The sequence below is a fragment of the Oncorhynchus nerka genome, linkage group LG22 (genome assembly GCF_034236695.1).
Source record: "Oncorhynchus nerka isolate Pitt River linkage group LG22, Oner_Uvic_2.0, whole genome shotgun sequence".
Lineage (NCBI taxonomy): Eukaryota > Metazoa > Chordata > Actinopteri > Salmoniformes > Salmonidae > Oncorhynchus > Oncorhynchus nerka.
Window position 1 is genome coordinate 83,962,058 of NC_088417.1, and position 27,505 is coordinate 83,989,562.

At 44.2% G+C, this 27,505-nt stretch overlaps 1 protein-coding gene across 1 annotated transcript; it reads left to right on the plus strand.

The window, feature by feature from the left end:
• On the plus strand, positions 1 to 27,505 carry LOC115104741 (fibroblast growth factor 10-like). Its single transcript, XM_029626093.2, has 3 exons — positions 1 to 1,031; positions 25,278 to 25,381; positions 26,550 to 27,505. The coding sequence occupies exons 1-3, from the start codon at positions 707 to 709 to the stop codon at positions 26,739 to 26,741; spliced, it is 621 nt and encodes a 206-aa protein (XP_029481953.1). The 5' UTR covers positions 1 to 706; the 3' UTR covers positions 26,742 to 27,505.

Consider the following 27,505-nt stretch of genomic DNA (forward strand, 5'->3'; position numbering starts at 1 on the left):
AGACAGACAGACAGACAGAGAAGAGAAGAGAAGAGAAGAGAAAAGAAGCAGCACTCCACCACTCCACTCAAAGGGACTCGGCTCAGAGAAACGGAGAGAAGAGAAGGAGAGCTCCAGCTCACACTCTACTCTAACTTTCTCAGAGGGACCAAGGACACAGAAAGCCAGCGCTACCGCTCTCACTCCCTCACATAGAGGAGCACAGCACAGCAGAGAGAGAGAGAGATACACTCCAGCGAAGTGACTTTTTGAGAAACAGCCAAAGAGAACAGAAGAAAACCAAGGATTACATGGGTCCCTTTTTCTCCCCTCCTTGGATTCTTCATTTTGATGAGAAAAAGCTTTAGTTTTTCTGTTTAGAAATTGTTTATTTTTTTCATTTTTGGAACATTTTTGCTGTCTCCCCATCCCCTCTTCTAACCCTCCCCTTATCTCATCCTCTCCAGAGGTGGTAGAGGTAGTTTCTCATTTGTATTTAATGAGGAGAGTGAGCGGTGGAGGGCGAGAGGTGCTTGTTCCCCAGCAGAGGTGTTTTGAGTTATGGACGTTGACACATTCCTTTGGAACACGAGAGGAATAAGCAGCAGCAGTGTTGTCGTCGTCAGCCGCCGGGGGTTTCATCTCCCGCTCTCAGCCCTTCTCCCTCTCCCCTCTCCAGCATGGTCCTTTCTGTGAGCCTCTCTCCAGTCCTCCCAGCTCCAGTACAATGTCCAGATGGACAGTGACTAAGGGTGCCGCCGCCTGGTCCTGCATTCGTCTGTCCCTCATCTCCACAATGCTCGTCCTCCTGCTCTACCCGTTGCCCTCCACGTGTCATCACAATGCACCTGGGGTCGCCACTCACTCCATGCTGCGCTTGCCCAGGGTGGCCAACACATCTTCAGCTACTGTTGTGGGGAGGCATGTGCGCAGCTATAATCATCTCCAAGGAGACGTGCGCAAGAGGAAACTCTACTCCTATCAGAAGTTCTTTCTCAGGATTGATAAAAATGGCAAAGTCAATGGCACCAAAAACAAAGACGATCTCTACAGTAAGTAACCCCATAAAATATGCACTCCCTCAGCTTATGTTCTGTGAGTTTGGCTTCTTTTCTCTCCCCTCTCACATGTGGGTCTCATAGAGTTTGTGGGGTGGTGGTTTTCCCCCATTGTTATGGCATTGCTCTCAGATTTTTCTCCACTGCACATTTACACATAATAGGAACCTTACCTGGTATTCTGGTGGGCAGCAGTGGTGGGCAGCAGTGGTGGGCAGCAGTGGGCAGCAGTGGTGGGCAGCATAGATCATGTGTAGCCTGTGTTTCGTGTCTCTCTCTCTGCCTGGGCAGCATAAGGTTCTGGAAGCAGCATGTTTGTTGCCTCAGTTACTCAGTGTACTTTCCTTTAGAGCACGTCTACTGGAACCAATTAGAAATAGCCTGAAGAACCCTTTTGTCTCTGAGCAAATATAAAAAAAATCAACATCATCCCTGGGGCTCAGGGATCACATCCCTCTATGTTTTCTTTTGTGACATATTATATCACTTTATTATAGGTCATAATACTAATGATACTAGTGGCATATATGTTATCATTGTTTGAGGTTTTCATCAACCTCGTCCCTTCCCAGTTGCCGTAGCCGTATCCTTTACCCTTTATGGGCACGGCTGACATGAATCTCTCTAAGTGCTTGTATCCATTCACACACCCCTGCTGAGAATGACACCTCAGCTCCTTGTCATGCTGCTTAAAACGCTACAATTGCCTGCCTGGGTGCCGTAAAGTTTACTATGCAGTGAGCAATACACCAGACACCCAGGACAACACTCGCAGCACCTGACCGCCACAGTCTCTCTGTCCAAACTGGCTGTGCACTTTCTGTCAGCCAACTCTGAACACACTGTGGCCCTAATAAAAGAAGGCTTTGCCATATGGAGCCCATGTGGTGTGAGGCTTCTCCTCACTGACAGGTCCACTCAAACGCTGAGGCTGTGCAAGACATGGCTGAAGGAATGTCAATTAGCAGAGCTTCCTCTCGCCTTCAGCGCTCACAGTGCTCACAGTTCAACCATTAAAATCAGACGTGTCAAAAAACACCAAAAGTTCAAGCTTTGATATCAGGTCACGACATTAACACCCAGGCGTTGAATACTTAGATAGTTTGAAAGCCACTTTACAATATTCTATAGGGGCGTCTTTCTTGTTTATTGAAAGATAGCGGTAAAAAAAACTAAAGAGAATATTGAGTGTCCAATGCATGATGCATGTGAGTTGTTCCCGCCAATAGCCAACCACATGTGAATATAATGCGGTTGTCATTAGCTCCCAGAATGACCTTAGGCACAAGTCTGGCTGGTAATAATGCTGAAACCAGATGCACAGAGCACTTCTTGGGGAATTCACATCCCATGCAGACCTAATACTGTCCCATCTGAAGTGTAGCTAGACTGGGCCAGGAATGTCTGGGAGGGGGGTTACTCGCAACTTTTTTAGCCTCTAAGGAGATTTATATACACAAGCATCTTATATGAATCTAAAAGTAAAATGCCCACCAGGTTGCAGCAATGTCCTGTGTCCCGCTGACTGGAAACCCATCAGTTTGTGGTGAAAAGTCAAAGATGTGGCACAAGACGTGGTGATAAGCACGTTTTGGTTTATTTATTCAGAAACTGTAGAAACTACAGTTTAAAAACTAGGTCTCCTGGTTTGGTCCTAGAAAGGGGGTCTTGTTGACTAGTTGAAATGTCTCAAGGTAGCAGGAAGATAGAGAGCTGCAGGGTAATATTGCTATATGTTGGTGGTGATGATAAAGTTGCTGGGGGAGCGATTGTTTTCTCCTTGCTCTGCAGTTTGTCCAGTCATAAACCCTGACAGTGGGACAGCTGAAAAAGGATCCTAAGTATTTATTGAGCAGTGGAAGGGAGATTGTTCTGAGTACATGTTCATCTAGCCTGTCACCTTCTCTTAGTCTATTTGTAGCTTGCAGCATCATGGAATTCGTTTTCTTGTTCAAATTAACCAAATATCAGAAGACTTTCCTCATCAGGACTGAGATGTGATGTTCTGTGCTGAAATAGGTTCACTTGGAGTGTCTCCAGAAAAATGTGTGAAAATGTGTCATACTTTGTGAGGAAAAGCAGATATTGAGTAGGTGTGTCTGTCTGTAAACTTAGATGTCATGGTAGGCTGATGCGTGGCAGAATATGGTGAAATTGGTTCTAATTACACAGTGTGGGACCAGTAGACATTGCCTGGCCAGGCCTCCACTGCCCACAGAATTGTAGCCTGTTAGGGTCTTTAGCCTTTGCAGCTTTGATGTGCCCATGTACGGAGGCTAAATGTTTACGTACGGTAGAATCAAAAGCCAAATGAATGAAAGATCTTCTAATTAAATGAAATTAAAAGTCTGATAACATATCTTTCTGGAGAATGATATGATAATTAGTGCTTTTGTTTATTTGTATAACCGTAGGTCAGTTTAAGCCAGACCTTTCAAGAATCATGGCACATTTCTTTAGGTGCAGGGTGAGAGTTGGTCCTTAGTTAAATATTCTTGGTACAAATACCTAGTTAGGACACACTACTTGGGCACAAACCTGGTTTCTTAGAGCCTCTTTGTGTGCTGTGTTGGTCAGGTCTGTGCTGCAGCCTGGCCAGTCTGTTACCCAGCCCCTTTCTCTCTCTCTCAGCCGGGCCCTCCACAAAAGACCCATCTATGCGCTGTTTGAAACCCAATCCAGCCCATATTGTGTGATTCCCTTTCAGAATCCATCTGCTCAGTATCACTTTGTCACACTGTGTTAGCAGATATTACTCTCCAGTATTAGAATAGTATAGCACTGCATGTGTGAACCAAACAAACAAGCTTATTTTCATACGGAATCCTCAAATATGTCCATTATTTTTTGTGTTTTTCGAATGTCACCAAGCAATAAGAAACTGTTTATAACAGATGGGCGTCTTTTACCTTAGTCATTCTCTCGGATTTGACATCTGGACCCCTTTCCTCTCCTCTCCGTTGCTTATCAATGAAACAAACTGGAATTGAATAAACACCCTCTAATATACTTAACTCACCCACAGTGGACTATGGTCTGAAGTTATATACTGGGGGATGCTGGGGAGGAAGGGGGGCTGCTAATGAGCATCATTAGACCCTGACAGTTTTGATTGAGGGGACTTAGCAGTTTAGGGTTCAACTGCAGGTTGGATTGTGAGCTCCCCAGTCAGTCTCTTTCCAATCATGTTGTCAACTTTGTGGGGTGTACTTCACGGAGGGGACAGGCAAGTAGCCATCCATCCCCCTCTCACCCCATTCAGCCCTTGCTCAAATCTGATGCTGCTTAATTAGTATTACAGAGGATCCCTGCCAAAACGGGCTGTTCCGAAGCCAAACTCATTTGTTTGTGTCAAGTTCTAGGGCATTAAGAGAACATTGATGTGTTGTGCTCCTGGATGAGATGCTGGTGCATAGCAAACACAGTTTATTTGTAGTAGCAGCACTTGATCTGTCATGTCATGGTTCACTCCTTTCCTTATATAAGGACCCTGGACATTGTGTTTATTTTATTTTATATTGCATCATTTGTTACAGCTACTGTACCTCTAGATCTGATATTCAACTTGCACCATGCCCTTTTAACTGATGCCTTAATATACACTACTGGTCAAAAGTTTAAGACCACCTACCCATTCAAGGGTTTTTCTTTATTTTTTACTATTTTCTACATTGTAGAATAATAGTGAAGACATCAAAACTATTATAAAAATATGAATAATACAGAAAATATTATAAAATTCAAGGGCTTGTTTGGATTCAACCAATTTCAAAGATTGTTTATATAACTTTACCTCCTTTAAGTAACAGTAAACAGGGGGGTAGATAAATAAAAAACATGTTCTGCCATGATGATGAAGTTATTATATGTACATTCAGCTTCCTGTCCTCCATTAGAAAACCAAACATGATGTTATTAAATGTTAAATGGGTATGAATAGAGCATTATAGGTACACTACCGGTCCAAAGTTATAGAACAACTGCCCATTCAAGGGTTTTTCTTTATTTTTACTATTTTCTACATTGTAGAATAATAGTGAAGACATCAAAACTATGAAATAACACATATGGAGACATGTAGTAATTTTTATACTGTCTGTGTGTGTTTGTCCTGTCTGATGCACCCTGTCATCCCTGAAAGAATTGCCCTTCTGGGAATAATAAAGTTGTATTATATTGTACTGTATAGCCAAGGAAGTGAGACTTGACTGAATCTAAAGCTCCTCTGACTGACCCAAAGTGACCCTATAACTATCCAACCTTTAATAGTGGGTGTTATCCTCTGCTGGCCTGGCTGGTTGGATCTATCGCAGGGTGCATCTCTTTCTGAGAAGATTTGTGAAAGGAAATGGTTCTGACAAGAGGTATCATCTTAAGTGTTGCAAAGTGTACAGAGTCTCAGTGTACAGCCCTCAAATTAAACTCTGGACCTCGAAGCCAGTTCCACTGCATTTTTTCATGGTTCCCCTCTTATCAGATTCAGATGGTTTAATAATCACATGTCCAGGGTTGCAGATGTGATTGCAGGGTTCAGTGAAAATCTTAGGCTTCGAGATCCAACATCAGAGACTAATTGAGACCTAGGACACCAGGTGGGTGCAATTAATTACCAGGTAGAACAGCAGGCTCCGGACCTCGTAGGGTCAGAGTTGAATACCTCTGGCACAGAGGATGGGGGGGACTAGGTAAATCTAGAACTTTTATGGTTCCACTAGATCCTGGATGATGGAGGACGCGGGCTCTGATGTTCCATGGCTCAGCATTAGAACCATGTCTTAGGAAAAGGGCAATGGAATAGGCTATAGACTAGTGGTACCTTTGAAAATGGACTAATATGATTGGTTGGTGATGATCAATCAAAAGGGGCGAGTGGAAGTTGTAGAAATATTAGTTTTCCTATGTGTTTATGTTCTCTTTTTCTCAGCCGATAATTACAGTTATTGGCTCTTACGTGCTTCTTCATGAGCTTCGTGGTGGTGTTGAAACACAAAGCTGTGTGTTCCCTCACTGGTTTGCATTCTCTTAGCAAGTGGAAGTGTGGTTGTGTGTCTCTTGATAATGTGTTTATGCGAGGATAGAAAGACACCATGATGTGAAATGTGTAAGTAAATGTATGTTGTAACAGCACCCGTCTGCACCACACGGATGGCACTTTCTCTTGAGTGTTCTCCTTCTGTCTGTGGTTATAGTGCACATTTATGGTTCTCCTGGGAAATCTTAACCACACAGGCAATAAAAGTGAGTTATGAGGAGTGTGTGGATGTACAAAAGGTTAGTGCCAGCGTTTATTTTTATTATATTTGACCTTCGTAGACTTTCTCTTTTCTGATTCATAAATAATGAGCGACTGTTTGACCAGGGGTTTGGAGAATGTGCATTCCAGCAGTTCTGAATGATGTCTAATTTACTGTTACGTCCTGTCCTTTTATATTTAGTATTAGAGGCAACATGTTTAGGGATTATTTTATTCTAGACCAGGGGTGTCAAACATATGGCCCGTGGGAAACCAACTCAATCTACTTTAAAATGACTAAAACCAAATCTAAACTGTGTAGAATGATAATGGACCTACATTCATACAGTTTCTTGACTGTGTCCATCTCGCTAATTATCACCTAAATGAAAGCTAGACATTCAGGGAGCATCAAACATTCCAAAAACAATAGATAGAGGACAATTTTTGTTTCCTTTTGAGGACGAGGAAATATTACCAATTTTCAGTGATGCCTTATGGACCTCGTTGAAGACCAAATGCCGCCCCCAGGGAAAAATGAGTTTGACCCTCCTGTTCAGGATTTAGGATAAATTATTACACAGGAGTAATTTTTTTGCGTTGCTTATGAAAACTGTTGTACAAACATTCTGAGTGTTTCCATATGTGTTATTTCATAGTTTTGATGTCTTCACTTTTATTCTACAATGTTGAAAATAGTTTAAAAAAATAAAGAAAACCCTTAAATTACATTTGCCTGGTACTGTAGGTTCTGGATGGCAGGAAGCTTGACCCCAGTTATGTACTGGGCTGTATGCATTACCCTCTGTAGCACCTTGCGGTCGGATGCCGAGCAGTTGACATAGCAGGCAGTGAGGCAACCGGTCAGGATGCTCTCGATGGTGCAGCTGTTGAACTTTTTTAGGATCTGGGGACCCATGCCATGTCTCCTGAGGGGGAAATGTTGTTGTCATGCCCTCTTCAAGACTTTCTTGGTGTGTTTGGACCATGATAGTTTGTTGGTGATGTGGACACCAAGGAACTTAAAACTTTCAACCTGCTCCTCTACAGCCCCGTCGATTTGAATGGGGACTTGTTCGGCCCTCCTTTCCCTGTAGTCCACAATCATCTCCTTTGTCTTGCTCACATTGAGGGAGAGGTTGTTGTCCTGGAACCACACTGCCAGGTCTCTGACCTTCTCCCTATAGGCTGTCTCATCGTGTCGGTTATCAGTCCTACCACCGTTGTGTCATCAGCAAACAACTATTTGTTGTGATATTTGTGTTGTTTGTTCTATAACCTATTAGTTCATATGCCTTGCCGCCGTGATATATAGGCCTAAAGCCAAGACAATAAGAAGGCAGAATAAATTCAACCACTCCTTTGTTTCATCACAAAACCGGGAGAGCAACATCTGTCAGGTCCACAAAGCATATTGCATGTAACAAACATTTGTACTCCCAAGTAGCGCAGCGGTCTAAGGCACTGCATTTCAGTGCAAGAGGAGTCACTACAGTCCCTGGTTTGAATCCAGGCTGTATCCCATCCGGCCTTTATTAGGAGTCTCATTGGGCACAGTTGCCCAGCGTTGTCCAGGTTTGGCTGCACTAGGCCATCATTGTAAATAAGAATTTGTTCTTAACTGACTTTCCTACTTAAATAAAGATTAGATTAAAAAAGAAAGAAACCTACAGCATGGTCAATCAAGTTAATGTTTCCCACATTTTCGGACTACTAAACAACTATTGACATAGAATACCGGAGAGTTACCTTAAGTCGCAAAGAAAACCAGAGGTGCTTCCACTATTCTAGCACCATTTCAACTTCAACATTTCAAAATCACCTATGATTAGTCTACAGTGACAAATAAAAAACAAAAACAATTTAGTCCAATCAACGTAAGCTAAGTATCAGGTGGCTGTCCATGGTACTGATTTCTCTCTCTCTGTGTGTGTGTGTGTGTGTGTGTGTGTGTGTGTGTGTGTGTGTGTGTGTGTGTGTGTGTGTGTGTGTGTGTGTGTGTGTGTGTGTGTGTGTGTGTGTGTGTGTGTGTTTGCGTTAGTGGTGAAAAAGTAGCCATTTGTCATACTTGAGTAAAAATAAAGATATAGCACAGATACCCAGTAAAATACTACTTGAGTAAGTCTAAAAGTATTTCTTTTTAAATATACTTAAGTATCAAAAAGAAATGGAATTGCTAAAATGAACTTAAATATCAAAAGTAAAAGTATAAATCATTTTAATTTCCTTATATTAAGCAAACCAGACGGAACAATCTTCTCGTTTTTTTATTGACGGATAGCAGGGGCACACTCCAACACTCAGACATCATTTACAGATAGCAGGGGCACACTCCAACACTCAGACATCATTTACAGATAGCAGGGGCACACTCCAACACTCAGACATCATTTACAGATAGCAGGGGCACACTCCAACACTCAGACATCATTTACAGATAGCCAGCGGGCACACTCCAACACTCAGACATCATTTACAGATAGCAGGGGCACACTCCGACACTCAGACATCATTTACAGATAGCAGGGGCACACTCCAACACTCAGACATCATTTACAGATAGCAGGGGCACACTCCAACACTCAGACATAATTTACAGATAGCCAGCGGGCACACTCCAACACTAAGACATAATTTACAGATAGCAGGGGCACACTCCAACACTCAGACATCGTTTACAGATAGCAGGGGCACACTCCAACACTCAGACATCATTTACAGATAGCAGGGGCACACTCCAACACTCAGACATCATTTACAGATAGCCAGCGGGCACACTCCAACACTCAGACATCATTTACAGATAGCAGGGGCACACTCCGACACTCAGACATCATTTACAGATAGCAGGGGCACACTCCAACACTCAGACATCATTTACAGATAGCAGGGGCACACTCCAACACTCAGACATCATTTACAGATAGCAGGGGCACACTCCAACACTCAGACATCATTTACAAACTAAGCATTAAAATGTTGTGTTTAGTGAGTCCGCTAGATCAGAGGCAGCAAGGATGACCAGGAATGTTCTTTTGATAAGTACTTTTGATAAGTACGAGTACTTTTGGGTGTCAGTGAAAATGTACGGATTAAAAAGTACATTATTTTCTTTAGGAATGTAGTGAAGTAAATGTAAAAGTTGTGAAAAATATAAATAGTTAAGTATAGATACCAAATAAAACTACTGAAGTAGTACTTTAAAGTATGTTTACTTAAGTACTTTACACCACTGCCTCCTACACCTCTTCACCCCCTACACCTCCTCCACACCCTTACACCCAGGTCGACAGACTTGTGTTGACAATTTCTGACTTTAAACCTTTCAGCCAGTATCTCCCTTATCACAGAGGAAGTTGGAACTGTTTAAAGAGGTTGTGCATTCACTTAGATTTGTGAAGGCCTATTACAGAAATCTGATTTGTTTATAGTGTAAGAGTTATGATTCATAGCGACATTGAAACTCAATGATTGAAAGCAAGCCAGTACTTTACAAAGTTCAAACTTCATCATTTTGCTCATCTTCAACTAACCCCTCTTGAACCCTTCTCAGGAAAAAAAAAGGTTGATCAGGGTAGCTTAGCTTTGTCTTCAAAACATCTTCTTCTAGTTTCTGCCCCCTCATTTGCCCTATTTAGAGTTCAACATGGAGGTATGGCGGTCCAGATGTATGCCTAACCTTTAACCCCATTACTTAAAGAGAGGGTCATTTGTGCCAGGGTTAGTCTAAGGGGGAACACAACTGTCTCCTCACTATCATTGTGTCCTGTCTGTCTCTAACAAGCTGCAGTCAGAGAGAGAGAGAGAGAGAGATGCGGTGCAGTGGTAGAAAATGATGAAAATGATGATACCAAATTGTCATACTTGAGTAAAGTAAAAGATACCTTAATAGAAAGTTACTCAAGTAAAAGTAAATGTAAAAATAATTGCTAAAATATAGTTAAGTATCAAAAGTAAAAGTGTAAATCATTTAAAATTCCTTATATTAAGCAAAGCAGACGGCAAAGTTTTCTTGTTTTAAAAATGTACGGATAGCCAGGGGCACACTGCAACTCTCAGACAATATTTACAAAAGATGAATTTATGTTTAGTGAGTCCACCAGACCAGAGGAAGTAGGGATGACCACGTGTTATCTTGATAAGTGCGTGAATTTGACAATATTCCTGTCCTGCTAAGCATTCAAAATGTAATGAGTACTTTTACAATATTTGCTTTATGAATGTAGTGAAGTAAAAGTAAAAGTTGTCAAAAATATAAAAAGTAAAGTACCCCCAAAAAAGTGTAGGAGTTAAGTGTAGGAGTTAAGTGTAGGAGTTAATACTTGTGTTTGCGTTGTTTTGCAGTGGATAAATGTTAGTTCACACAGGGGCCTTGACAACTTGTGACAGCTAAACTCAGCTGAACCTCTTATTGATATCGCCACACATGAACCCCAATACATGGTTTGACTTCATGCAAGGCTGTTTAAAGGCCCAGTGCAGTCAAAGCTCTGTTTTTCCTGTGTTTTATATTATATAGTCCAACAGCTGATAAAACTAACTGTAAAAGTGTGGGGAAAGAATGGATATGTTTTATTTCCTGATAGTTGCTGGTTGAAAATACAATCTACACAGGACCTTCCATGCAGTACATTTATTAATGCACCAACAATAAGTAGAGTTTAAAACCTCTCTGCCATTACCAGCTCGTTTTCTGTTTTCCCCTCCACACTCTGACCACTCCCAGACAGTCCTAGCAAAATACTTGCTTGAGAAATAGTTTTTTGCTAAAATGCCATTTTTGCCCATTTGAATGGAAATCTATTACAGTAAGGTACTTAATTGTTACCCAGAAATTATTTGATATTGATATAAAATCGGCTGCATTGGGCCTTTAAGTACTGTTTCTACTCAAAATTCAAATAAGGAAAGCTAGCAGTCTATGTGGTGACTGACCAAATTCGCTGGGGATAAGGGGAAACTGAGGCATGGCTCTAGGGGTCACAGTTTTCCCCTATTCTTTAAAAATCATGATTTAAGTATATTGTTTCAGCACTTTCCTGATATTCACCCATCAATTTACTCTTGTGTCAATCATTGACTCATCTGAACATGTTTGAAATAAGACACAGATTACGTGAATCGCATAGTCCTGCCACTAAACCATCCAGCCACCTCTTTATTCTGTGTCTTCCAGCAACCTCTCAGCCCTTTGTAAATTATGGATTATTTACCATGGAATTTGAAGTTGGCAATCTTTATTTTGATGAATTTTCAATGTTTACCTTATTTGCTGAAATAGTGCAGATTCAAAACGCATACAGACGTGCAGGAATTTACTTGTTCCTTAAACCAAACCAGAATGTCAAAGGCTCACAATTCATCAGAATGCTTCAACAGAAGAGCAACCTTTGAACATACTGTCAGCTCTGCAACAGTATGTTGTTGCCCAGAGCCCAGGATTGGTAAAGCTACATGGCAATTTCTCTTTTTTGGAAGATGCACTGCTAAGTCTAACTTGGATAGGCCAATGTAGTTGAATAGTAAGCTGTCCAGGGAGGGAAAAGTGAGCATGTTTCATGTGTCTGGGTGCTGCAATGTTACAAACATTCACTAGGTCAGGTCAAAGTTGCAAATCATCGAGAACCACAGACATCACAACACATTCAGAGATGTCTACACACGCACACACACACACAGAGTGTGGTGGGACAGATGGAAGTTGGTGAGCGAGAGAGGAGAGAGAGTCTTAATGGAATCATCAAAGGTAGCGCAAGGAGACCAGTGCTCCGACCAGAGACGCATCTGGACGGTCGTCCCATTTTAAAGGAACAGGCAGGAATGCCAGCTAATTACCCATTGCATGCGTGAGAGGGGGGCTGTCCCTGGGCAACTCGTGGCTGGAGCAGGAGCCCTGGATCTTATCCGTCACAGATCCTATATCCCGATACCCACTGCTTTACTAGCTACTAATGCAACACGTTCCCACACTGGCCAACACTGGTCCAACACTATCCCCATCCACATGGATGACTGCTCTCACATTTATAAGGGGGAACAGAGTGTGTGTGTGTGTGTTTGTGTGTGTTTTTTTGTGAATGTGTCACATACTCAATACCTGCCCTCAAATATGGAGGGATCTAAAACAACAAACAGAAAACTGTAACACAACAGACATAGGAAAAGCTGTTGATGCACTTTCAGGAGGAAATGTTGAAAGTTGTGGTGATAGGTCTGGAGCGGATTCGTTTGTTAGGCCTACTGCTTGAGTGCTGCAGTGTATGGGACTTTTCCCAGCAGTAAAAAGGCATCTGGACTTCAAAAACATGGCACCTTTAATCCCAATGACCCCAGGTTCACTACATAGCATAAAGAGTCTATAAAATGTCCAGAACAATTGGAATCACAACATTATGTTTACGCATGCATACCGTTTAGAAAATTCAAGAAAGGTTCTTAATTACCTTGCCAGATCAAACCCATAAACACACATGTGCCCAATGACATGTTTTGACATTTACCAGCAAAGATTTGGTGCTATAGCATGCTGCAGAACCAATAGCATTGGGTAAATCACATTATCTGAGAAGACTGCTTTTTTTTTTTAAACCAGCGTGAATATCAACATGCATTTAATTTGGTCTTCAATGTGCTTAAAACCACCATGACATAATACACAAGTACTATTACCCGGCATGGTAAACTGATCTCAAACCATGCTAATGTGAATGTTCTGTCTCAGAGAAATCTAATGCTATCTGTTGGCTGGAAAACAGAGCTCTGCTATTTGAAACATCACATTTATACTCAGTACAGGTTAATATTTTCTTCCAAATATCTGGATTGTCTTTTAATCATGCTTTGATGCCAGGTTTAAAATCACACACAGCTTGACAGTGTGGTGTCAATATTAGTCCCCCGTGTAAGACTGCAGTGAATGCACGTTTCAGGCAAAGAAAACAATATTGACAGCAGGACGGATTGTATTAGAGAAGTATTCATTTCTGTGTGGAGATGGATCTATAACACAAGTTGACTTGATTTGAAAGGCATCTCTAATGTTACTAAGCTAACTTAACTGTCGCTAGGTGAAGAAGCAGACAGTGAACAGGTGAAGTTTTCCTTCTATTTAGCACCAATACATTCACACCAGATCCATAACACACTGTCATGCTACCGCCAATCTACCGCCCTGGATCAGTCACCAATGAGTTACTAAAAATGTATAATCCCCATCGTTGTGTAAAATATCTGTCACAAGTCACTAATGAATAAAAATGTATTGAGTAGTCTATAGTCATAAATTACAATGACAGTGAATGGTGAAAACATCAGACATTTTTCTTTGACACAAGCCTTTGAACACCTTGTGCTTGTCTGGTTAGAGTGGGATATTTTCCGGCTTTATCAACCCCAATACTTCATTACTCATCAAGTATAAAATTCCCTCAACACCACAATAGCGTTTTTGTTTCCCAATGGATCTAGTGCTCCCTCTGCCCCTAATGCTGAAGCTGTTCCATGGACATGAACCCCTGTGCCATGGTGAATTTGACAGAGCATCAATCAGGCTGTCACCAGTTGTCAGAGGGAAGATCTCTCAGATGTTAGTCACTTTAACCTCAAGGAATGCATATCAAACTTGGGATTGTTGAAAAACCTGGAGTGTTTTTATACTGAAATCTAACGGTTTTACAATTAAAACGCAGACAAGTACCTTACCTTCTCACACCCAGTTGTAGGCCATCCAATGGGAGCAGAACAGCAATATAATCTTAGGAAGGGCCTAGAAGATAAACTGCGGAAACACTTTCACAGCCCTCCTTAACCTTAAAGTCCTGCTCCAGTCTCCTTTTCAGTTAATTTATCACCTGAGTTAGTTAACAACAGGCACATCTCAATAGGTGGTCAAGGTAAGCCATTACATGGCACAAATGGGGGAGGGGTCTTTCCTCTATTGTTCCTCAAATACGGGGGGATGCCAGTGACATCAGAGGGCACCATCAGGCCAACTCCTTGAAGTCTGCACAAAAACACACTATTTTGTTCTAAACATTTTTTTTTTACCATGAAGTGTGTGTACATAACTGTTTTTATACATGGGATCTTGTTTTTCAAAAGGAAAAGGAAAAAACTGGAATCACCACTAACCATGTTTAGGAGGCAGGGGGGAGTGTGTAGGGGGGTGAAGGGTGTAGAGGTGTTGAGGGGTGTAAAGGAGGTGAGGGGTGTAGAGGAGGTGGGTGTGTACAGGACTTGAGGGGTATAGAGGTGGTGAGGGGTGTAAAGGTGGTGAGGGGTGTAAAGGTGGTGAGGGGTGTAGAGGTGGTCAGCGAAGGAGAGATGTGCTGCTCTGCAGTGTAATGAAGCCGGTCCTAAAGAGAGCCCAGACACCTCTTCACTGATCTCGCAGGAGCCTGGGAGACAGAGTCCTGTGGAGGCCAGATCAAAGGTGTGAAGGACTGCTGTCAGGAGCCAGCTCAGGGTCAACACCTGACCCCCAGCCCCACTCCCTGCCCTGCCACTACCCCAGTCCCACCTCCTCAGACCCTCCTTCCCAGCAAATACCCCAGACCCCTCCCCTGCCACTACCCCAGTCCCCCTGCCCAGCCCCCCCCTGCCTCCCCATCCCTGGCCTGCCACTACCCCAGTACCCTTCACTGCCACTACACCAGCCTCAGCCTCCCTGCCCTGCCACTACCCCAGTCCCCCAACCTCGCTGCCCTGCCACTACCCCAGTCCCCTAGCCTCCCATCCCTCCCTCCCACTACACCAGCCCCAGCTCCATCCATGCCATTACACCAGCCCCAGCTCCATCCATGCCACTACACCAGCCCCAGCTCCATCCATGCAACTACACCAGTCCCAGCTCCATCCATGCCACTACACCAGTCCCAGCTCCATCCATGCCACTACACCAGTCCCAGCTCCATCCATGTCACTACACCAGCCCCAGCTCCATCCATGCCACTACACCAGCCCCAGCTCCATCCATGCCACTACACCAGCCCCAGTCACCTCCCTTGCCACTACACCAGACATAGCCCCTTCCCCTGCCCTTGCCACTATACCTCCTACCACTGGCCCAGCCCAGCCCTAGCCCCTCCTACCTACTCATGTAGAGTTGTGAACCAGCCCACTGATAATATGCTTCGCCAACAAGTTTCAGAACCAACCCCAAACCCCAACCCCCAATCCCAAACCTCAACCCCAAACGGTGCCTCTTTAATAGGGCCTGAGCTGTCTCTACACCCCAGGATCTGGAAGGTTAATTGGAAAGACATGCCTGTCATGGGGGCAACAAGTTGGAGTTCCCAGGACAACTATGCACACAGTCTGGGGTGACAACATTGGTGGTCTTGTGGCATCTAAGCTGCTTGAACTTTAGTATAGAATTGGTGTCTGGTGTTGATGAGAAAATGTAAGGTTTCTCTCAGAATAGGGCATGCATTGTATGTGCTGTAGTAGAGTCTAGGGGTAGAAATGGGGAGGCTTAGCAGTAAAGTCATCTGGATGAAGCTACAAATGTTGAGGTAATTATGACAAGATGTGATAATGTGAGTTCTGTCACCCTGCCAAGAAACCACGTCCCTCTGTGGAGATAGAGGGTCCGTGGGCAGGGACGGGAGGAGAGAGGCCACCTACAGAGCCCAGGGTATAAGGCAAGGCTGCTGCCAATGAGAGTCACACCAGGCAGATGACTCGACCACCCAATGGACAGTCAGTGAACAGAACTGAACTGAGCTACCAGCTGTCTGCTCTTCAGTAACCCTTTAATTAGCAGACCTGGCCTCTGCTAATGGTACTGTAGGAGAAACCCCAGACACACACATTACTCAAATACTGTGAACACATCAATCAATTGAGGTTGAAAGAGATAGAAGTCACAACTTACCTTACCAGAAATGTTTTACCTGAGCTCATACAATATCCCGATACACCATACACACACTCCCCCTTCTTGTGTGCAGTGGTAAATTCCTTTAGTGAGGCAAGCAAACATTGGACCACAAATCTAGGTAGCATGAATACAGTTTCATACAGTGAAATGAGGCGGAAAACTGATTTTGGACTCTGTTAAAGTCTTGTCCATCTCTGGAACTAACCCTTCATTAGCAATGAAGAACGCAGTCGACTGTTACAGGACCTTGGAGCCTGGTTTTACTGAATCTGCAATATAAAACACAGTCCTGCTATATACACAGGTGTTTTTCTTAGTAGTTTCAGAAAAATGTTGATTGCAGAATGTCAGCACCTTATTTTCTTGTTCATTAAGAAAACTCTGGTTATTACACTTTCAATATTGGTCATAAAACTTAAAAGTCCACCCTCACAAAACAAAAATGTCAGTTTTGGTCAACGTGCCAACAACAGGGAGAAAAAAACAACCCCCCAAACATAAAAAGATAACAGATTGAGGAGGCAGGAACAGAGGGCATAAGGAAGAGGAACAGACGTAGACTGTCATCCAATCATCCCTCCTTCCCATCCCCTGTTCATGAAGCTGAGGAAGGGGTGCTCTGTGTGCAACCAGATCCCATACGGAAGGGGCTCTCTCACGCCCGCCATGTATAGAGAAGCCTGTCTAATCTGTCTGTTGAATGGTGGCCACACTGCTTGTTTTGCCGGTTCACAGGTGCAGATGAAACCTCTATACATATGCAGGATCTTAATTTGAGCCAGTTCCCTACAGCAGGAAAATAATCCTGCAGCAACATAAGGGAAAATCAAGTCTGAAATTTCAAAGTGGAAATCACAAACTTCAGGAGACTTTTAAAACCTCAAATACACCACAAGTTTAAGTTCTCCTGCAACAGTGTGACCAAATTAAGATCCTACATCTGTATGTTTTCACACTCCTCCTTTGGAAGTTTTTGTCTTTGACTGTAGAAGGAAAACTAGGGGATGGGAGTCTGACTAGAAGTCATGACCTTTGAGTAGAATCAACAGCTGGAGACTGTATTGGTTCAAAGGTGAAGTTAGTTTACACGGAAGTCCCTGGCAGGGGTAGACTAGAGTCCCCAAGTGAGATACTCTTCCTATAAACTGTTAACCATAACATATAACCCAGTACAGTACAGGGACAGAACACAAGGTCCAAAGAGGAAGATACCACTGATCAAAGAACCCTGCAACAGCCCTCCTCAAATCAAATCAAATCAAATTGTATTGGTCACATACACGTGATTAGCAGATGTTATTATGGGTGTAGCGAAATGCTTGTGTTGCTAGCTCCGACAGTGCAGTAATATCTAACAAGTAATATCTAACAAATTACACAACAAATACCCAATACACACAAATCTAAGTAGGAATGAATTAAGACTATATACAGTTGTGGCCAAACGTTTTGAGAATGTTAATGTTAATATTAATTTTCACAAAGTCTGCTGCCTCAGTTTGTATGATGACAATTTGCATATACTCCAGAATGTTATGAAGAGTGATCAGATGAATTGCAATTAATTGCAAAGTCCTCCTTTGCCCTGCAAATGAACTGAATCCCCCCAAAAACATGTCCACTGCATTTCAGCTCTGCCACAAAAGGACCAGCTGACATCATGTCAGTGATTCTCTCGTTAACACAGGTGTGAGTGTTGACGAGGACAAGGCTGGAGATTACTCTATCATGCTGATTGAGTTCAAATAGCAGACTGGAAGCTTCAAAAGGAGGGTGGTGCTTGGAATCATTGTTCTTCCACTGTCAACCATGGTTACCTGCACGGAAACACGTGCCGTCATCATTCATTTACACAAAAAGGGCATCACAGGCAAGGATATTGCTGCCAGTAAGATTGCACCTAAATCAACCATTTATAGGATCATCAAGAACTTCAAGGAGAGTGGTTCAATTGTTGTGAAGAAGGCTTCAGGTCGCCCAAGAAAGTCCAGCAAGTGCCAGGATCTTCCCCTAAAGTTGATTCAGCTGCGGGATCGGGGCACCACAAATACAGAGCTTGCTCAGGAATGGCAGCAGGCAGGTGTGAGTGCATCTGCATGCACAGTGAGGCGAAGACTTTTGGAGGATGATCTGGTGTCAAGAAGGGCAGCAAAGAAGCCACTTCTCTCCAGGAAAAACATCAGGGACAGACTGATATTCTGCAAAAGGTACAGGGATTGGACTGCTGAGGACTGGGGTAAAGTCATTTTCTCTGATGAATCCCCTTTCTGATTGTTTGGGGCATCCGGAAAAAAGCTTGTCCGGATAAGACAAGGTGAGCGCTACCATCAGCCCTGTGTCATGCCAACAGTAAAGCATCCTGAGACCATTACATTTACATTTACATTTAAGTCATTTAGCAGACGCTCTTATCCAGAGCGACTTACAAATTGGTGCATTCACCTTATGACATCCAGTGGAGCAGCCACTTTACAATAGTGCATCTAAATCTTTTAAGGGGGGTGAGAAGGATTACTTTATCCTATCCTAGGTATTCCTTAAAGAGGTGGGGTTTCAGGTGTCTCCGGAAGGTGGTGATTGACTCCGCTGTCCTGGCGTCGTGAGGGAGTTTGTTCCACCATTGGGGGGCCAGAGCAGCGAACAGTTTTGACTGGGCTGAGCGGGAACTGTACTTCCTCAGTGGTAGGGAGGCGAGCAGGCCAGAGGTGGATGAACGCAGTGCCCTTGTTTGGGTGTAGGGCCTGATCAGAGCCTGGAGGTACTGAGGTGCCGTTCCCCTCACAGCTCCGTAGGCAAGCACCATGGTCTTGTAGCGGATGCGAGCTTCAACTGGAAGCCAGTGGAGAGAGCGGAGGAGCGGGGTGACGTGAGAGAACTTGGGAAGGTTGAACACCAGACGGGCTGCGGCGTTCTGGATGAGTTGTAGGGGTTTAATGGCACAGGCAGGGAGCCCAGCCAACAGCGAGTTGCAGTAATCCAGACGGGAGATGACAAGTAACTGGATTAGGACCTGCGCCGCTTCCTGTGTGAGGCAGGGTCGTACTCTGCGGATGTTGTAGAGCATGAACCTACAGGAACAGGCCACCGCCTTGATGTTAGTTGAGAACGACAGGGTGTTGTCCAGGATCACGCCAAGTTTCTTAGCGCTCTGGGAGGAGGACACAGTGGAGTTGTCAACCGTGATGGCGAGATCATGGAACGGGCAGTCCTTCCCCGGGAGGAAGAGCTGCTCCGTCTTGCCGAGGTTCAGCTTGAGGTTGTGATCCGTCATCCACACGGATATGTCTGCCAGACATGCAGAGATGCGATTCGCCACCTGGTCATCAGAAGGGGGAAAGGAGAAGATTAATTGTGTGTCGTCTGCATAGCAATGATAGGAGAGACCATGTGAGGTTATGACAGAGCCAAGTGACTTGGTGTATAGCGAGAATAGGAGAGGGCCTAGAACAGAGCCCTGGGGGACACCAGTGGTGAGAGCACGTGGTGAGGAGACGGATTCTCGCCACGCCACCTAGTAGGAGCGACCTGTCAGGTAGGACGCAATCCAAGCGTGGGCCGCGCCGGAGATGCCCAACTCGGAGAGGGTGGAGAGGAGGATCTGATGGTTCACAGTATCGAAGGCAGCCGATAGGTCTAGAAGGATGAGAGCAGAGGAGAGAGAGTTAGCTTTAGCAGTGCGGAGCGCCTCCGTGATACAGAGAAGAGCAGTCTCAGTTGAATGACTAGTCTTGAAACCTGACTGATTTGGATCAAGAAGGTCATTCTGAGAGAGATAGCGGGAGAGCTGGCCAAGGACGGCACGTTCAAGGGTTTTGGAGAGAAAAGAAAGAAGGGATACTGGTCTGTAGTTGTTGACATCGGAGGGATCGAGTGTAGGTTTTTTCAGAAGGGGTGCAACTCTCGCTCTCTTGAAGACGGAAGGGACGTAGCCAGCGGTCAGGGATGAGTTGATGAGCGAGGTGAGGTAAGGGAGAAGGTCTCCGGAAATGGTCTGGAGAAGAGAGGAGGGGATAGGGTCAAGCGGGCAGGTTGTTGGGCGGCCGGCCGTCACAAGACGCGAGATTTCATCTGGAGAGAGAGGGGAGAAAGAGGTCAGAGCACAGGGTAGGGCAGTGTGAGCAGAACCAGCGGTGTCGTTTGACTTAGCAAACGAGGATCGGATGTCGTCGACCTTCTTTTCAAAATGGTTGACGAAGTCATCTGCAGAGAGGGAGGAGGGGGGAGGGGGAGGGGGATTCAGGAGGGAGGAGAAGGTGGCAAAGAGCTTCCTAGGGTTAGAGGCAGATGCTTGGAATTTAGAGTGGTAGAAAGTGGCTTTAGCAGCAGCGACAGAAGAGGAAAATGTAGAGAGGAGGGAGTGAAAGGATGCCAGGTCCGCAGGGAGGCGAGTTTTCCTCCATTTCCGCTCGGCTGCCCGGAGCCCTGTTCTGTGAGCTCGCAATGAGTCGTCGAGCCACGGAGCGGGAGGTGAGGACCGAGCCGGCCTGGAGGATAGGGGACATAGAGAGTCAAAGGATGCAGAAAGGGAGGAGAGGAGGGTTGAGGAGGCAGAATCAGGAGATAGGTTGGAGAAGGTTTGAGCAGAGGGAAGAGATGATAGGATGGAAGAGGAGAGAGTAGCGGGGGAGAGAGAGCGAAGGTTGGGACGGCGCGATACCATCCGAGTAGGGGCAGTGTGGGAAGTGTTCGATGAGAGCGAGAGGGAAAAGGATACAAGGTAGTGGTCGGAGACTTGGAGGGGAGTTGCAATGAGGTTAGTGGAAGAACAGCATCTAGTAAAGATGAGGTCGAGCGTATTGCCTGCCTTGTGAGTAGGGGGAAGGTGAGAGGGAGAGGTCAAAAGAGGAGAGGAGTGGAAAGAAGGAGGCAGAGAGGAATGAGTCAAAGGTAGACGTGGGGAGGTTAAAGTCGCCCAGAACTGTGAGAGGTGAGCCGTCCTCAGGAAAGGAGCTTATCAAGGCATCAAGCTCATTGATGAACTCTCCGAGGAACCTGGAGGGCGATAAATGATAAGGATGTTAAGCTTGAAAGGGCTGGTAACTGTGACAGCATGGAATTCAAAGGAGGCGATAGACAGATGGGTAAGGGGAGAAAGAGAGAATGACCACTTGGGAGAGATGAGGATCCCGGTGCCACCACCCCGCTGACCAGAAGCTCTCGGGGTGTGCGAGAACACGTGGGCGGACGAAGAGAGAGCAGTAGGAGTAGCAGTGTTATCTGTGGTGATCCATGTTTCCGTCAGTGCCAAGAAGTCGAGGGACTGGAGGGAGGCATAGGCTGAGATGAACTCTGCCTTGTTGGCCGCAGATCGGCAGTTCCAGAGGCTACCGGAGACCTGGAACTCCACGTGGGTCGTGCGCGCTGGGACCACCAGATTAGGGTGGCCGCGGCCACGCGGTGTGGAGCGTTTGTATGGTCTGTGCAGAGAGGAGAGAACAGGGATAGACAGACACATAGTTGACAGGCTACAGAAGAGGCTACGCTAATGCAAAGGAGATTGGAATGACAAGTGGACTACACGTCTCGAATGTTCAGAAAGTTGAGCTTACGTAGCAAGAATCTTATTGACTAAAATGATTAAAAATGATACAGTACTGCTGAAGTAGGCTAGGTGGCAGTGGCTGCGTTGTTGACTTTGTAGGCTAGCTGGCAGTGGCTGCGTTGTTGATTACGTTACGTTGCGTTAAAAGAACGACAATAGCTGGCTAGGTAACCTAGAAAATCGCTCTAGACTACACAATTATCTTTGATACAGAGACGGCTATGTAGCTAGCTATGTAGCTAGCTACGATCAAACAAATCAAACCGTTGTACTGTAATGAAATGAAATGAAAATGTGATACTACCTGTGGAGCGAGGCGGAATGCGACCGGGTTGTTGAGTTCTAATCGGTAGACGTTGGCTAGCTGTTAGCTAGCTAGCAGTGTCTCCTACGTTAAGGACGACAAATAGCTGGCTGCGTTGTTGATTCAGGGGCTAGCTGGGGTTGCTTCTCAGCCAAGGGAGTGGACTCACTCACAATCTTTCCTAAGAACACAGCCATGAATAAAGAATGGTACCAACACATCCTCAGAGAGCAACTTCTTCCAACCATCCAGGAACAGTTTGGTGATGAACAATGCCTTTTCCAGCATGATGGAGCACCTTGCCATAAGGCAAAAGTGATAACTAAGTGGCTCAGGGAACAAAACATCTATATGTTGGGTCCATGGCCAGGAAACTCCCCAGACCTTAATCCCATTGAGAACTTGTGGTCAATCCTCAAGAGGCGGGTGGACAAACAAAAACCCACAAATTCTGACAAACTCCAAGCATTGAGTTTTGCAAGAATGGGCTGCCATCAGCCAGGATGTGGCCCAGAAGTTAATTGACAGCATGCCAGGGTCGGATTGCAGAGGTCTTGAAAAAGAAGGGTCAACACTGCAAATATTGACTCTTTGGATCAACTTCATGTATTTGTCAATAAAAGCCTTTGACACTTGTGAAATGCATGTAATTATACTTCAGTATTCCATAGTAACAAAAATATCTAAAGTCACTGAAGCAGAAAACCTTGTGAAAATTAATATTTGTGTCACTCTCAAAACCTTTGGCCACTACTGTACTTTTGGCCACTTTTGGCCACGACTGGACGAGCGATGTCACAGCAGAACGGACTAAGATACAGTAGAATACCATAGAATACAGTATATACATATGAGATGAGTAATGGAACATATGTAAACATTAAGTGAATGAGATACAGTAGGATATTATACAAAACAGCATATACATATGAGATGAGTAATGCCAGATATGTAAACATTAAGTGACTAAGATACCGTAGAATAATATAGAATACAGTATATACATATGAGATGAGTAATGGGCTGCCATCAGCCTATATATAAACTTCATAAAGTGACGAAGATACCGTAAAATAGTATAGAATGTAGTATATACATATGAGATGCCTACAGGCAGCAGCCTCTAATGTGTTAGTGATGGCTGTTTAACAGTCTGATGGCCTTGAGATAGAAGCTGCTTTTCAGTCTCTCGGTACCAGCATTGATACACCTGTACTGACCTCACCTTCTGGATGATAGAGGGGTGAACAGGCAGTGGCTCAGGTGGTTGATTTCCTTCCTGTGCTGTAAAGTAGGTGTCCTGGTGGTCGGGTAGTTTGCCCCCGTTAATGTGTTGGGCAGACCGCACCACCTTCTGAAGAGCCTTGTGGTTACGGGTGGTGCAGTTGCCGTATCAGACGGTGATACAGGCCGACAGGATGCTTTCAATTGTGCATCTGTAAAAGTTTGTGAGGGTTTTAGGTGACAAGCCAAATTTCTTTAGCCTCCTGAGGTTGAAGAGGCTCTGTTTTGCACTTTCAACATTACACTGTCAGTGTGGGTAGTCCATTTTAGTTTATCAGTGATGTGTACGCCAAGGAACTTGAAGCTTTCCACCTTCTTCACTACGGTCCCATCAATGTAGATAGGGAGGTGCACTCTGCTGTTTCATGAAGTCCATGATCATCTCCTTTGTTTTCTTGACATTGAGTGAGAGGTTGTTTTCCAGGCACCACACTCCCAGAGCCCTCACCCCCTAAAAGTGGGTCCCACCATGTCTCAGGCTGCCCATTAAATCACCCCAGAACGGCAGGATGTTAGAAATGTGTGTCCAATGAGTGAGAAGAGGGATGGCTCAAATGAAAGATGTCACAGGGGAGAAAGAGTGAAGGTGAATCAGTACCAACTGGTCCCATTAACTACCCTGACGAGCCCGTCAAAGGCCACCTTATGAGACAATATCTCCTCTCACCTGACCCAGGCTAGGAGGCTCCACACTGGGCCAGACCAGCCAAAAAGGCCCTGCCTCCTTGCTTGATACAAAGACCCACTTCCACCAAAATTGGTTCTGAGCTAATCCCCTCTAACCCATGATAGCTTTATGGGTTTATGCAACTGACTTCAGGATGAAGGCGTGGGGAAAAGGAGACTGGTTACCACAGCTTTAATCAGTAATTGGTTCAAGAAACATTTAGACTGCAAACTGATACTTACATTTCAGCTTTCCCCAACGTGCCGCTCCACTCCGAAAACAAACAAAAGTGGATAATTTTTTTCCAAGGCTTAGCCCTGGCCAACACCTTCCACTCAGGATTTATGGCCCGTTAGCATAGGTATGAAATGTCGGCTCAGGCTCAGCCTGTCTGTTTTCCATGACTGGCACAGAGACACACAGCCAGGCAGCCAATTAGGAGTCTGTGGTTTTCTGAGAGGGATCAAGCAAAGATGACAGTGATTATTTAAAACATGGGTAGGGATAACAGGCAGCGATAACAGTGTTAGTCGACCCCCGGTGTGGCTTAGATGGGATTCTGTAGTGTAGATGACTCAATAGGTTCAGTAAACATACTGGAAAGAACTACCTTCAGTAACTTACAACATCATGGACAACAACGTACTGTATCCGATTACAGATGTAGGATCTGTATTTAACCTTTATTTAACTAGGCAAGTCAGTTAAGAACAAATTCTTATTTACAATAACGGCCTACCCCGGACGACGCTGGGCCATTGTTTCACTACCCTATGGGACTCCCAATCAAGGCCAGATGTGATACAGCTAGATTCAAACCAGGGACTGTAGTGACGCCTCTTGCACTGAGATGCAGTGCCTTAGACCGCTGTGCCACTCGGGAGCCCAATCTTAATTCGAGCCAGTTTGCTACAGGAGGAAAATAATCCTGCAGCAACAGGAAATGTGAATTATTATGTTAATTATAATTCATGGATAGTTTTGTTGGGGTTGAGGTTGGGCAAATCAAGTCTGAAACTTCTAAGTGGAAATCACAAACTTTAGAAGCCTTTTAAAAACTTAAATACACTACAAGTTTGCATTTTATGCTTTGCAGGAACATTTTCTGCAACAAAATAGTGATCAAATTAAGATCCTACATCTACAGTATACATTAACTGGTCTGCCTGCATGCTACAACAGAAAATAAACATGGGAGCCTAACAACTCTATGCAGTCAAAACAGAGACACTGCTGGCTTTTTCAAGCATTTCAATGACTCAATGACTTCTATCACGTCAGTTTATTAGCCTGGTATAACTAACTTAGAATGTCTCTGTGTGTCTGTCAGGTGTGCTGGAGATCAAGTCAGTGGATGTTGGGATCGTGGCCATCAAGGGGCTCAGCAGTAACTTTTACCTGGCAATCAGCAAGAAAGGAGAGCTGTACGGCGCGGTAAGTTGAGCCTGTCATGAAATTCACACACAAAATAACAATATCCCTAACAAAAACTGGAGCTAATTATTTGGTTGACTATACAAACTTCCCATTAGACTGATTCAGTGTTCAGAACACTCACTAGTTAGATTCCAGCTAGTGTTTTCACACTGCCACTCTACTGCTGAAATCAAGTCTCCTTTGATGTTGTGTGAGAGCTCTTCTCTCCCCTGTCTTCAGGCCCTTAGAGAAGCCTAGGTTTGTTTTAAAGGACACTTCCCCTCCACCGCCCATAAATAATCCCCAAGCACAAGTCGGCCGGGCCAAAAGAGATGTCGTCTAGAAGAACGTAAGGCGAGGCGCCCCTATCACCCCTCTCTCCCAAACACACAGATACACCATGCTTGTGCTCCGCTTTATTCAGACCAGAGAAACACAATGCAACAGCCTCTCCATTCTACTAAAAGCCCTCAAGGGCTACCGGCACTGTTTCATGTGCTCTCATACAACATTATCTGAAACATAACAGTGAAAGGCTGTTACTACGGCTCTCTCAATAGTGAAATCAGATTAAATGAGACACAAAAATAATTCTAGCTAGGAAAATAATTCCCAATATACTCTACTATGTCACACTAAAGTACTGTCATTCATTCAGTAAAGCTTTGGTGGCTTGTCTGTCCCTCATTAAACAAGCATTACATTCTGATAAGTTTGTTCTAACTTCATATATGCCATTTGGTGGGAGATCATTTTCACACACGTTTCCATGAGAAAGAGGTAGCCGACGTGAGTTAAACACTAGGCAAAAGAAATATTCTTATATGCTTTGGGAACATTCACTTTACTTCTGGAGCTAATTAGCTGTGGCCAAAGAGCATTTTGGGAAAGGAACATTCTTTACCGGATCACAACTGTATTCATTTTTGTGTCTAGTTAGTCAGAACACTGAATGACAAGAGCAGTCTGTTAGAAGCCTGATGGAACCCACTGTTGTCATGACTCTGCAAGTCTGCATTTACACTGTTGTTTAGCTTGCCTTATTGGAGCCAAACAATGTGGATATCTGGATGGGAACTTCTGCTTCATTAATAAATTGTGCAAATGTGACCTCAGTTCCATTGCCTGTGCTGCCAAAGTTGTTGAATCACTCACTTACAATTTGTTTTTATTGTTTGTTCTCCAGAGGGACTTTGGTGTTGACTGTCGGTTGACCGAGCGGATTGAGGAGAACAGGTACAACACCTATGCCTCAGCAGAATGGCGGAACAAGAAGAAGGCCATGTTCGTAGGGCTGAGCGCCAACGGCAAGCCCATGAGGGGCAAGAAAACACGAAGGAAAAACACTGCCACCCACTTCCTGCCCATAGTGGTGTAGCCACCTCATTGGACAGTTCCTTCCCCTGTGAATGTTTCACTGCACTGAGGAGAAAGACCAGAAACCTTCAAAGACATATAATGGAGTCATATGGAGTCAACGTTTGAACTCATTATCATGAAGTCTGACTGATGATGCCACATATTTTTTTTAAAGTTATGAGTCGGCACAAGAGAAAATATTAAATGTTTTCTGTGCCAAATAATTTTCAATTAATGAACTGTTGGAGACAAATCTCAATACTGAATAAGAGGACAAAAAAGGGACACTGATTCCAACAGGGTCACTGAAGACAGGGTCAAAGGGCAGAGTGTATCGCGTGTATTTGTCGTTGTGATGATCTACCGATGCAGTTATTTATTCTGTAGTAACTGATACGAGAAACTGAAATTGACACTCAAGCTTTGTGACCCAGTGAAGGGCTAGATGTACAAACAGACAGACACATTACTGGAAGCACTTGGGTGACTAAGATGTGATGAAAGAGAAGCTGGGCCATGGAGTGAGTCAAATGCAGAGAATTTAGTCATGCAAGCACCATAGCATAAACAACCCTTACAAACATTATTAACATGCAAGTTCACTGTATTGGATATCTCTATTCCTTTACCTGACTGCTTTAAAATAAATTATTTATTTTATGTAATATTTAAAGAAACCAAAAAGACAAAAAAAATGGATGAACAAATTCTTTTTTTAATCATATATGCTATTCTTTTTAAATACTAATCTATTGTTTAAACATAAATCAAATAAATATATTT